Raw genomic sequence first — 12794 nt, forward strand, 5'->3', positions numbered from 1 at the left:
CTAAAGTCAAGGAATAACACATCCACTGCTTTCCCCTCATCCACAGACCCAGTTATCTCCTCATAGAAGGCAATTAAGTTAGTCAGGCATGACTTGCCCTTGGTGAATCCATGCTGACTGTTCCTGATCACTTTCCTCTCCTCTAAGTGCTTCAGAATTGATTCCTTGAGGACCTGCTCCATCGTTTTTCCAGGCATTCCCCTGCCCACTTTGAGAATCCCGCTTTGGGGCCTCTGCTGCTTTGGCTTGAGCTAGGGCTCGTTAGCTGTGGAGTGGTGTCACAGCTTAGGTGGCTTTGGAAACGCCCACTGGCAGGAACGTGGGTGCCTAGGGGACTTAGGCACTTACAGTGATAGGAGGCAGCTGAGCAGTGGTTTTGAAAATGTCAGTGGTGCCTAAATGGTGGCCCTAGGCACCAAATACCTTTGAAGATCTGTCTCTAAGTGATTTAGCCAAGCTCAGAGAGGAACGGGAGCTTGACCCCAGGCCTCCTAAGTCTTAGGGCATGGCTACTCTCTGAGTGCAGCGGCTGTGGTGCCATAGCTGTGCTGCTGTAGTGCACTTCCTACAGCAATGGAAGGGGGGTTTCTGTCGCTGTAGGCAATCCACCTCCCTACGTGGCAGTAGCTAGCGCAAAGGAAACAGTCTTCTGTCGACCACGTGCATCTACGCTGGGGGTTAGCTTGACATAGCTATGGGGCTCAGAGGTGTGAATTTCACACCCCTGACTGCCAGAGCTATAGTCACCTAACTTTTAAGTGCAGACCAGGCCTCAGTTGGCAGCAAGCTGAGGCGTCAATCTACCCCGCACTGGCGTGCCCCGCATTAAGTGTCTGTGTGGACCATGCTGCCATGCACAAAAAATTCCCTAATGCCCTTTGATCTGCCCTGCTTTGAAATGGGGTAGATCAAAGCACCCTAGGAGACTGTTGGTGTGTGGCAGCAGACACTTAATGCGGGGCACGCTAGTGCAGGGTAGAGTGACACCCTAGCTTGCTGCAAACTGACTATTTGTTTAGACAAGCCTTAGGCTACTGCTATAACCACAGGACCATCCTTCCTCTCTGTTAATCATTTGGACAAGCAGTTAGACGCAGGGCAATTTTCCTGAGCCATCCCAAACCTTTGTGTTTTGTCCATTCTACATCAGCCAGAGCTAGCACAGGGCGAAATTGCCACATTGGCTTCCATGCAGTCACACAGGCGTAACTCAGCGCAGGATGTAGCCTGCCATCTGACGTTGGAGAGGGTTAGGTAGGACACGTTGAGGACTTTGTGACAAGCACTGAGTCAGTGCAGAATGATTGGGAGACTGAATGTGATCAATCACAAAGGGACAGCCAGGAAATGAAGGGGAGAAGATAGAGAATCAAACCATTATGCTGCCAAGCGACATACCGGCAGGAGAATTTTATGCAAGCCTAGCCCCTGACATTGCCGATCCTCACGGTGCTCAGCCTTTATCAGCTCAGTGGGAACTGGTTTCTCTGGCTGAGTTGTGATATGTTATCTCCTCCGCTGACACAGCAGCTGGGTATTGTTTTCAGTAGGGTCCCTCTCTGGGCGGCTGATCCAATATCCCTTCAAGTTACTATTTAAATATCATAGTCGGATGGGAAAGTACAGGTAAGCGGCAAAAGGGGAAAATGGATATTGAGAGAGAGACAGAGAGAGCACAAATAAATCATTAATAATCCGGAACCTCAGGGAAGAGCTAGACGTTCCAATTTAGGGAGGCACATAAATAAACTGCAAAAAGAACAGGAGTACTTGTGGCACCTGAGAGACTAACAAATTTATTAGTCTCTAAGGTGCCACAAGTACTCCTGTTCTTTTTGCGGATACAGACTAACACGGCTGCTACTCTGAAACCTATAAATAAACTGGACACACTGAGGGGTTGCCCTGGTGGCTTTTGAATCCACCTCGCTGGTAGAGAAAGGAGGGGCATGTGCTGTTTTTCCAGATTTGCTTGGGGTCAAAAGCCCTCAGCAGGAACAGCAGAAGCACTTCATCACTCGGTGGTCGAAGTGTGCGCGTTACCATGCTAACACGCTCTCTTTCCCTGTTCGTCTAGAGAGTGGAGAATAAGGATCTGATCCAAAGGCCATTGAAGTCAGTGGGAGTCTTTGAATTGGCTTTGGAGCAGGCCCTAAGAAAGCAGCTATTAATGCAGAGACCAGTCCTTTGAGCTATTAGCTTCTCACTGGTAAGCTATCTGCTTACCTGTCCGGAGATCAAAGTGCATTAATGGAAAAATAAAGTCGATTGTGGTTGGTCCAGTCAGGGGCTCAGATCTCCCGTTCACATGGAGATCGAAACTTGAGGCCCTCTGTGACTTGACAAAGGGAGTATCTGAATCTCCATCTCCCCTCTTCAATCCTAGAACTACATTGCCTTTTGGCAAATTCCTGCTGCAGGCAGGTGATGCAGAGCCTGGCACAGGAAGGATGCAATTAGTGGCTTTTGAATGTGATGTGCACATTTCCAGCGTCATCATCTTTGCCGCAGAAATGTCCTACAAACTCAAGAGCTGCTCTGGAAAGTGAAAGTGGCACCCTGGCCATCATTACAGGGAGAACAAACACTGAGCCAGTGTGGTGTCTCTGGACAGATCTTTAGGTATGGATTTCTCTCTGCTGTGCCAGATATTACTGTCTAAACAAAGGACTGTTGAAATAAATGGATCAAGTTCTCATTTGACCCAGAATCTCTCATGGGCAGTGACTTTATGTTCCAATGGAATCTTTCATTAAATTCAGTAAAGGAATGGTTCTGCAGGGCCAGATTCTGATCTCAGTTACATCGGGGTAAATTCAGGATAATTCTGTTCCATTGATGTCAGCGGAGGTACTATGGGTTTACCCTAGTTAACAGATTTCATCCTGTGTGATTTTCAGCAACTATTTGCTCTTTGTGATGTGTGGTTGGTCAGTTGCATTGTACTGGTATTGTTTCTGCTTCTGTCTGGATGACCACAACAGAAAGAGAGAGGTGACAGAGATTTCAAGATGGCTGTGCTAAGACTTCCTTTGAAACCACAGGCCTGCAGATGTATTTCACAAAGTTTCTGTCTTTCCTGAGACATCCTCACAACCACACGCACCGCTTGTAGGAAAGGAATTAAAAAAAAAACTCACGAATTCCGTCAAAGCACGTTTGTGGCTTTTATCTTAACGAATGTTCCCGCATGCAGCTAGCCAATATTGGCCCAGGTCTAATGGAGAGTATCTTCATCAGAGATGAAAATGCATAGTGTAATATTCTGCCCCAGAGCAGTGTGAAACTTTTGTAATGCAGCCCCCAAGCTGTGGACAAATCATCCAGTTTCATTAGACTCCCAATGTGTGAATGTCTTTATTCAACCATTTCCAGTGAGTGAAATCATCAGAACCTGTGTACGATCGGGTTATACACGGAATTGTTCAAAAGTTGGCGGTTTGTGTGTTCAATCAGTTGTTTTAGGGTATGTCTCTGCTTGGAGCTAGCACACTAGAGTACTCGTGTAGCCTCGGGAGCACAGGCAGCTGCGAGCAACGGCAGGTGTTTGTTGTGCCGAGTACATACCCATGGTGTTCAGGCAGGTTTGTTATCAGAGGAGCTAGCTTTGCTGCTCACCTGCTCACCTTCCCCAGTTACACTCCTGCTTTTAGTGTACTAGCTCGCAGAGAGCTATCACTAGTATGTCTACACACGCTGGGAATCCCAATCCCAGCTCCGAGTGTAGACGTCCCCTTCGTTTCAATCGGCCTGTGTTTATGGCCTTCCTCGCCATTAGAAATCACCAGCTTGTGGCTTGGTTTCAGGACAAATTCGTGCAAAACCACAAATTTCAAAGATATCCTCTGTATAATTCTTCCACCTCTTCTGACTTGTAGAGGCACCCCAATGAATAGATGGCCAACTGCTTTGCCTTTGTCTGACCTAAGATGGCCCCAAAACACAGCCCTGGCATAGGAGCACCCTGCTTTCTAGGGGAGTTTGGAGCCACTTCTCAGCTTTGCACATTAGGCTGAACTTTACTGTGTATTCAAAGCACCATGCTAATTGTTGGCGCCCAGTACAATAAATAATACACTTCCAGTTCGAGACCATAACATCGTCCCAAGTTCACTCCAAATTGGACCCTGCTTCTCTCAAGCGGCTTCCACACCTGGTCAGAGATTTGAGTTTGTAAGAAAATTTCAACTTGGGTAAATTTCCTGTGTTTTTTGGCTTCGTTGTGGGCATTGTTCTAGTTTCAGGGTTATGTTTTGTGCAGTCCAATATACAGTAAGTATGTAATGAACAAAGCATTCGAAAGCAAACTCCACTTGTCTCCAATGTGTGTGCTGTATGGCATGCTGTCTGTCTCCAGGCTGCGTGCTGTAGGAAGTAGATTAATTGACTCTCTCTCAGAGGAGTTCTGAAAGGAGAGTTTTGTCCACAAAGAATGGTGATTGTATTTTCAAGAGATAAGTGGGTGTCTATTTATTTAAATGACTCTTGAGAAGCAATCCTATTTCACGCACAAATGGGGTGTGGATGACTGGTGGTGGAGTATATGATGCTAATGACTTGCAGTAAGAAGTGATCTTGATCCAGTGGTCAATGGTGCATTATATGCATGGCTCCATGTTGAGCGTGTTTGGAGATGCGCCATCCTAGAGGGAGTTCTTGAAGGAATGCTGGGCCTCAGGGAGCAGAATTTCTCCTAGAGTGCCCAGCGCATTATGATCACTGATACACTCCATCAGACGGAGCAGTATATTACACCATCAACTATGGCTCCACCTTCAGACCTTTCTGCACCCAAGGGGTCACAGACGGAGAAATCCCTGTGCTCTACTGATCACAGGGACTGTATTGCCTGGTGTAGGCAGATGGGGGGCGGGGCTGGGGCTCGGTGTGCAATCACTATACATCCACGTAAGGGCTAGTCTCAGTGTGGCGCATAATGAAATCTGTCTTGATATGGGAGAAAAGTTAGAGTGGAGAGTTGTAAAGAATTGTAGTGAGGTACTGCGCGCCCTTAATTCGTAACGGACTCTTTTGCCAAAGGGATGCTGATTCATTACCTCGGTCCTAATTGTGGCTCTGCCAGTAGGTTTCTATGTGGCCCTGGGCAAGTCACTTAACTTCCATATGCCTCATTTTACCTGTCTATAAAGTGAATCTGATACTGTCAAACCCAAGCATTAAAATATGAGTCAAGCCCTAAAAACCATGAAATTGTTTAAAGATCATGAAACTTTTTTTAAAAAACTGATAAATCTGGGGTTCTTTTTCTTTCCTTTTTGGGTGCTGAGCTGTTTGGGTGTAGTTGAGTCACATTCTGAAGGTTTTAAGATGAGATTTTCGTGAAATAACTTGACTCCAGGAGCCAGGTCTTGACAAAAACAGTCATGGGGTTGAGGGGAAAATTTGGGTAAACAGAGTTTTAACCCATGTCTCATTTGGGACATATGGAGTTCAGCTTACCCACTTCTTTTTATACCACTACGCCACAGAAGAAAAATACGAAATATCATGAGATTCGTAAGAGTTGGCAACAGGGATAATACCACCTACCTACACGGGGGTGTTGTGAGGCCAGATTCATGTAATGTTTGAGACACTCTAAAGCAAAGCACCACAGAAGTGCAAATGATTATTTTTTGTCTCTGATACTTGTATGGCCCCCAGTACAGTAGTGTTTGAGCATCTCACAATATTTAATGCGCTTACAAAACCACTGGTAGGGAAATGCTATTATCCCCATTTTACAGATGGGGACTGAGACAAAGAGAAACTTAGGGCTTGTCCCACATGGAGCTTTAGTGTGAGGCAAACCAGAGCATGAATTTACCGTGCACTAGTTTGTCATGCAGTAATGTCCTATGGGGCACAGTATGCTAACAGTTCTGTAGTGAATTCTGACCTACTCCCATTTGGCGACAGCCAGGGCACTGTAGATTAACACTCTGGCTTGCTGTGCACTAACATCCCATGTAGACAGGCTCTGAGTGACTTGCTTAAGGTAAAATACTGTGACCGGTTGGATCACAGAAAACCCCTTGGGAACTGCCAACTGATGTGCTGAGGCTACCCCTGAGCCTGTTTCCCCTGGCAGCTTGGGACTTCAGTGCCCTGCTTGGTTTGAGCCAGACACGCTAGCCTGCTGCAAACCCAGACCCAGGTCTAAACCATGTCCCCTAAACGCTGCAGGCTTAACTGAAAACAGCTTAAGAAGTGTTCCTGTCTCTAACACTCAGATGCCCAGCTCCCAAGGGGGTCCAAACCCCAAATAAATCTGTTTTACCCTGTATAAAGCTTATACAGGATAAATCATAAATTGTTCGTCCTCTATAACACTGATAGATATGCACAGCTGTTTGCCCCCCCCCCCCCAGGTATTAATACATACTCTGGGTTAATTAATAAGTAAAAAGTGATTTTATTAAATACAAAAAGTAGAATTTACTTTTGGTTCCAAGTAATAACAGACAGAACAAAGTGAATTACCAAGCAAAATAAAATAAAACACGCAAGTCTATGCCTAATACAGTAAGAAAACTGAATACAGATAAAACCTCACACTCAGATGTTTCAATAAACTTCTATCACAGACTGGACGCCTTCCTAGTCTGGGCAAAATCCTTTCCCCTGGTACAGCCCTTGTTCCAGCTCAGGTGGTAGCTAGGGGATTTCTCATGATTGCAACCCCCTTTGTTCTATTCCACACCCTTATATAGCAAGGTGGGAATCTTTTGTCTCTCTGGGTCCCCACCCCTCCTTCTAAATGGAAAAGCACCAGGTTTAAGGTGGATTTCAGTACCAGGTGACATGGTCACACGTCCTGTGAGACCCCAATCCTTCATTCCTCCCAGCCTGACTCACAGGAAGGCCTGCAAGCAAACAGAGCCATCCACAGTCAATTGTCCTGGTTGATGGGAGCCGTCAAGATTTCAAACCATCATTAATGGCCCACCCTTTGCATAACTACAATAGGACCTCAGCGTTATATTTTATATTTCTAGTTTCAGATACAAGAGTGATACATTTATACAAATAGGATGACCACACTCAGTAGATTATAAGCTTTGTAATGATACCTTACAAGAGACCTTTTGCATGAAGCATATTTTAGTTACATTATATTCACACTCATCAGCATATTTTCGTAAAATCATATAGAGTGCAATGTCACAGGGAAGTCTGTGGTAGAGAAGGGAATTGAACTCATGGGGTCTGTTTGAGTGAGAGGGACATGGGCCTCTAGCAGGTAGCACCTGGTTTATTGTTAGTTTAGGAAAGATCTTGCAGATGTTACTGAAAGGCTATATGAGAACCAGGCCTCCCAAGATGAAACAAACAAAGCTGGATGTCTTTGATATAAGGTTTCACTTGTGCCGAACAAAAGAGATGGCCTTAGGCTTAGAGGATAAGAGATTCTACATTTTCGGCTTTGATCTGTACCGGAAGATTTATTCTAATAAACCTCTGAGATTTATTACAAACACTCATCTTGTAGTATGATACACACTGAGAATAAGTAGTTTGTATGATGATATTGCTGTCTTTTAATTTCCTACATGAGGATGTTTTTTCAGTGGGTGTGTAGCATGCATGTTCAATCCCTAGTATGCCAGCCAAGATGGCATCTGTTATGAATGCAAAAGTTCTAAGGAAATAGGTATTTATGTGCTCAATCAGCCCACTGGCCCATGTAATCCAGGATCTTGTCTCAGCTAGCAGCCAATGCAAGAGGCTTCAGAAAAAAGTGTAAAGCTTCCACCCTGGACAATGATGGCATTGGGGGACACGTAACATTTCTTCCTCACTCCTGGGAGTTTGTGGCTGGCTTGTGTGCGAAAGCAGGAAGGTTTATATGCTTTAAAGATTTCACGTCTGGTTTAATGCAGCTACCCAGCTTGTGCACACGTAATGCAACTGCTGGCTTTTGTGGAGGCACGTTTGGAAATGTGGTCACGGGCATACAGATGACTTTGATCATTAATTCGAAGAGATGGAAGACATCTATGAGGCTTTGTTCCTGATGGGGTATTCTAGAGGAAGTCCTATTGCCTTTGTGGCGGTATTTGCATACCTCTCTGATAGACTTGCTTTTCTTTTGCAGGTGCTCCTTTTCAAAGGTCTCAGCACCCTCATGCTACCTCCTGCCGGCACTTCCATCTGGGCCCCCAACCTCAGATCTCAGCTGACTTCCCTCTCCCTCACCCTGTCCAGCCACAGCCAGGGCTGAACCCTCACATGGCGACAGCTCACCAGCATAACGGCCCACTACACCAGCCCCTACCACCTCTGCCAGCCCTGCCGTTTCAGGATGTGACAGGACCCTCCTTCCTACCTCAGGCGCTACACCAGCAATACCTCCTCCAGCAGCAGCTCCTCGAGGCCCAGCACCGCAGGCTCATGCCTCATCCCAGGTGAGTGACCTTTCCACCAAGAAATAGGGCAGCCAGCCAGCCCATGGCTCTCAAGGGCGATGTCTCTTCTTACATTCGAGACATAACAATACAAGCTCAGCCCTAGGGTAGCTGGGGCTGACACCAGTGTCGTCAATGGGGCTCAAACACATTTAAATCAGGGCTGAGTTTGGTTCCATGTCCTGTTCATGGAGCGCAGTAAAACAAAGTTGATGTCAAAGTTGACTTGTTGGATGTCAAATCACATTCTACACACATCTGACCTGCTGGAGGGGATAGATACCCCGGCCTGATTTTCAGATGCAGAAGTCCATGAGACCTTCTGAGGTTAGAATGGAGGGATGCCCCTGTCCTCTTAGGGTCTGAAAAGTGGTTCTGAACAAATGATATCCTGGCAGGGCCGGCTCCAGGCACCAGCGGAGGAAGCATGTGCCTGGGGCGGCACATGCTAAGGGGCGGCATTCCGTCCATTCTTGGGGCGGCACAGTTTGAGCGGCTTTTTTTTTCTTTTCTTTTTTTTTGCTTCGGCAGTTTGGGCGGCAGTCCGAGCGGCTTTTTTTTTTTTTTGCTTGGGGTGGCAAAAATGGTAGAGCCGGCCCTGTATCCTGGGGCTCCGTCTTTCACTCACTTCCTATGACATTTGGTTTCTAACTGTCCTTGCCACAGATTCAGCCAGCACCAAAGCTGTCTGTGGGTCTTTCAGGGTGAGGTATCATCAAGAGGAAGAGAGTCTGCCGAGCAGATTTTCAACTTCTGTTGCACCTATGCAATTGCAGTACAACCACCTAGATAGAATGGGATATGTAGCTGCTCAGGTCTTCTGAAAATAAGCCACTAGTTTTTTTTTTTTCCAACTTAAAAAAAGTTCCAGCAAGAGTGGAGTTCACAGTTGTGACTATGTATGAAAACATCATTGAGTGATTCCTTACAGAAAACACCTGACTGATGTGCCCATAAAGCTCAGAAAACTCAGATGCGTGAAGGAAACTCATTAAGAATATAATATATATATATATATGTATGTTTAGTGGTGGGTCCTAAAAGCACATGGGAGATCAGAATAGGTGAAAGTTACACAAAGGTAATGGGGAAAACATTTGGCTTCTTAATTATAAGACTAGTTGGGGACATGAATTTAAAAGTACTAAGACAGAGTCTTCTCTCTCACTAGTGTAACTCACCTGAAGTCATTGGAAGTACTGCTGTAAATGACAGGAGAATCAGGATGACAGTTTTAAAACTGCACGTAATCTATACTGGGCAACAGAGAAAATGGGTAGTTTGTATGAGTTATATAAATGTTTGTGGGAGGTTTCACAACCTTATAGGAGACTTTATCACATATTCTGGGTCTGTTCACTTATATGTGAATATTATGGGAAGGCAGAGGATCATCATTCTGGGTGCAGGCTTGATGCTATAATCCAGCTGAATGCAGAGTAAATGATGCTTCTGATTTGAAGAACATTTTGTCCAGGAAGGCAACTTGGCTTCACACTGGATGGATGACTGCAAAGAGAATAATTTTAATTCAACAGAGATGGAAACTGACGTCAGGCCTTACCCTGACTGCATTTCTTGAGAGAGTGGTTTGTATAAAATATAGGATGGGGAGACCTATTTGAAAACATATGGAAACCATTTGTGGGTTATACTAATGGATCAAGAATTAAAGCATGAAACTTTGCAATAATGCTGTGTTTGGAAGGATTGCTGCAGAGTGAAGGTTCCTCCTTTCCATATGTTTTCCTTGTTAAAGGTGTTTTCTTATACTCTTCTTGTGCTTGTTTTGTTTTGCATGGGTCAGTTCTTTAAGTGGGTGTAATGATCAGTAGCAAATATATTTGTGGCTAGGGTAATGATGATATGTTTATTACTTAGTCGTACACTGCACTCTTCTGAAACCATCCAGTGCAGTTCTACATAAAAATGTCCTCAGACGATCAGATCAGTGGTACATCTAGTCAATGGGTTGTTGACTTTGTGGTCATGGGCTCTTGGGGGATTCACAAATCAAGTAATAGGTTCACAACCCCTATGCCTTTCTCACAATGTTACATGGGTGATGCCAGCTATATGGGAGGGAGTTCTCAGGGGGTCCCAGTATGGAAAAGGTCAAGAAGCACTCATCTAGTCCAGCATCCTGTTCATGGAAACAGCTAGTACCAGAGGAAACTGCAAGAATCTCTGTTGCTGGCAGCTGTGGAATAGCCTGTTTACAGGGAAAGTTTCTTTCAAACCCTTAATAAGGAGAATCTGGTTTATGTCTTGCAGCGTGTGGGTTCTATGGTGACTCTGTGCAAAATGGAACCTATTTACTCAGCAGATTAACTCCATTTGGGCCATATCCAGAGTTCTTTACTTAGATTTACTCAGTCTTTGCTCAGGCAAACTGCCATCAGTATCAATGTATGCAGTGTAGTTGTACCTCACTCACCCCTTCAGCGTCAATGGGAGTTTGACTACGTAACAACTGAGCACACAGGTTTGACCCTTTGTATGTTCAGAGCCTCATCTGCGTACTTTAGGTCTTGTTTACACACAGTTTTGGTCTCTCTCTAACGATATCAGTTTAGAAACCGATATTGTTAAAGCACAGCAACCCCATAGTGTGGATGCATTTAAAGTAGTCAAGAGCTGTGAGTAGACCAGCCCTTAGACACTGCTTGTACTACCTCCTTCTTCTCTTAGCCCTGCAAAGACAAAACAACTAAAGGAGAGCAAGCGGGGGTCTATTCTGGCATATCATCAAGAGAAGCAATATAATAAAATTCCAGGATTGTTATTCTGAAGCCTAGAACGTCAGAGTCAGTGTGAAGTGATGGATACGGCTACAAGCATGGTTGAGAGCTCTTTTTGGTTTAGACTGTCACCAGGTTGAATCGTCACTGGAATTCACAGTCTGTTACCGTCCAATTTTTAAGTGTTCAGCCATTTTGACTTTACAAACTCCACCCCTGGGATGTACAGCTACAATAAGGCATATATCTGTGCATTGCCTGGAGTCCTAGACCACTGTGAAATCAGAGATAACTCAACCAATCACTGCCAGCTTTACTTAGGGTTGCCAACCCTCCAGGATTTTCCTGGCGTCTCCAGGAATTAAAGATTAATCTTTAATTAAAGATTGTGTCATCCGATGAAACCTCCAGGAATACCGCCAACCAAAGTTGGCAACCCTATTTACAGCTCATTTGCATGCCACAATTTCATTGGCTGTATGAAGGAGACTGCACAGATGGTGGATTGCTTGGCCCAACTGCCACACTCAGCTGCTGCTACCCTGTTGACTAAATTCCAGGGGCAGGGCCTAAGTCTTCTCCTAGTTACCATTTGTGGAGACGCCTGTGGAACCCCATTCATAACAACAGGTTAGTAAGTTGAATGTGGAGACAAGGATGGATACAGAGAGTATAACTGGGTGCTGAATTAGGCTTGCAGATTCTGTATTATGATTGACATACCCATAGCCAGTAAGTATAACTTTTGACTTACAGCTTTGAGGCTGTTTGTGGTGCTGATGCTCAAAAATAACTTACTTTTGTTTTTGCTTGTAAACGGAGTAAGTTTGGATAAAGTGCTGGAAAGGGACTGAGGTGACCTGGATTCTACTCCTGGCTCTGCCGCTGACCTTCCATGTGAGCTTGGGCAAGTCCCATCACCGCTCTGCCTCTGCTGCCCATCCCTCTCATCCCTTGCGTGTCTTGTCTGTCACCCCTTAAAAGTGTGGCCATTTCTATTGCTGCTGTTGTCTTGCCTTATTTACTATTATGTGCTTAGGGTGTGATATAAAAATAAAATTCCACAGAAGAGCAATATCTTTCCCCCCTCTATTTTAAAGAAAGGAAGGAAGATGTGTTTGGTGAGGGAGCTCTAGGTACACAAAGTTTTACCTAGCAATCTGCCCATATCTTACCCCTCTGACAGCATTTGGCCATGTCCTTCTCACCTCTAAACACGCTTGCCCTTGTGCTCACCCCTGCAGGCGGACTCAGGAGCGCATGTCTGTTCAACCTCATCGGTTACCCCCAGGCTTTGACTTCGGCCACCAACTGCAAACTCCTCAACCCATGGGGCCCCAGCCCAGGTATCTAGCTGAAGGCACAGACTGGTAAGTCTTTCATTTCCCCTGGTGTTTTGGATGAGGCATAAAACCAAAGCCATAAGCAACCGTGGTCATTAAAGATCATGGCCCCTGGGTATTATGGGAAAATGTTTATACTTTGACTCGCTATAATAAATTAATGATAATGTTCCCATGACACTTTTCACAATATGATAAAACTTTGTACTTGTATAGCAAGTAGGGGCGTTAACCCCAGAGGACCAACCAGACCCCAGCTCGGGTAATTACATTTCCCTATTTATATGCCGCCTGCAGTTTTA

The 12794-nt window shown here is 45.2% G+C and overlaps 1 protein-coding gene across 1 annotated transcript in view; it reads left to right on the forward strand.

The window, feature by feature from the left end:
- The window catches only part of RNF165 (ring finger protein 165), a 104433-nt gene that overhangs the window by 71715 nt on the left and 19924 nt on the right, over nucleotides 1-12794 (forward strand). Inside the window, exons 2-3 of the mRNA XM_026649303.2 lie at nucleotides 8099-8408; nucleotides 12394-12519. Of these exons, the coding sequence (XP_026505088.1) occupies nucleotides 8099-8408; nucleotides 12394-12519 (436 nt within the window). The remainder of the gene's footprint in view (nucleotides 1-8098; nucleotides 8409-12393; nucleotides 12520-12794) is intronic.

This window comes from Terrapene carolina, unplaced genomic scaffold, assembly GCF_002925995.2.
Source record: "Terrapene carolina triunguis isolate 2854851 unplaced genomic scaffold, T_m_triunguis-2.0 Scaffold69, whole genome shotgun sequence".
Taxonomy (NCBI): domain Eukaryota; kingdom Metazoa; phylum Chordata; order Testudines; family Emydidae; genus Terrapene; species Terrapene triunguis.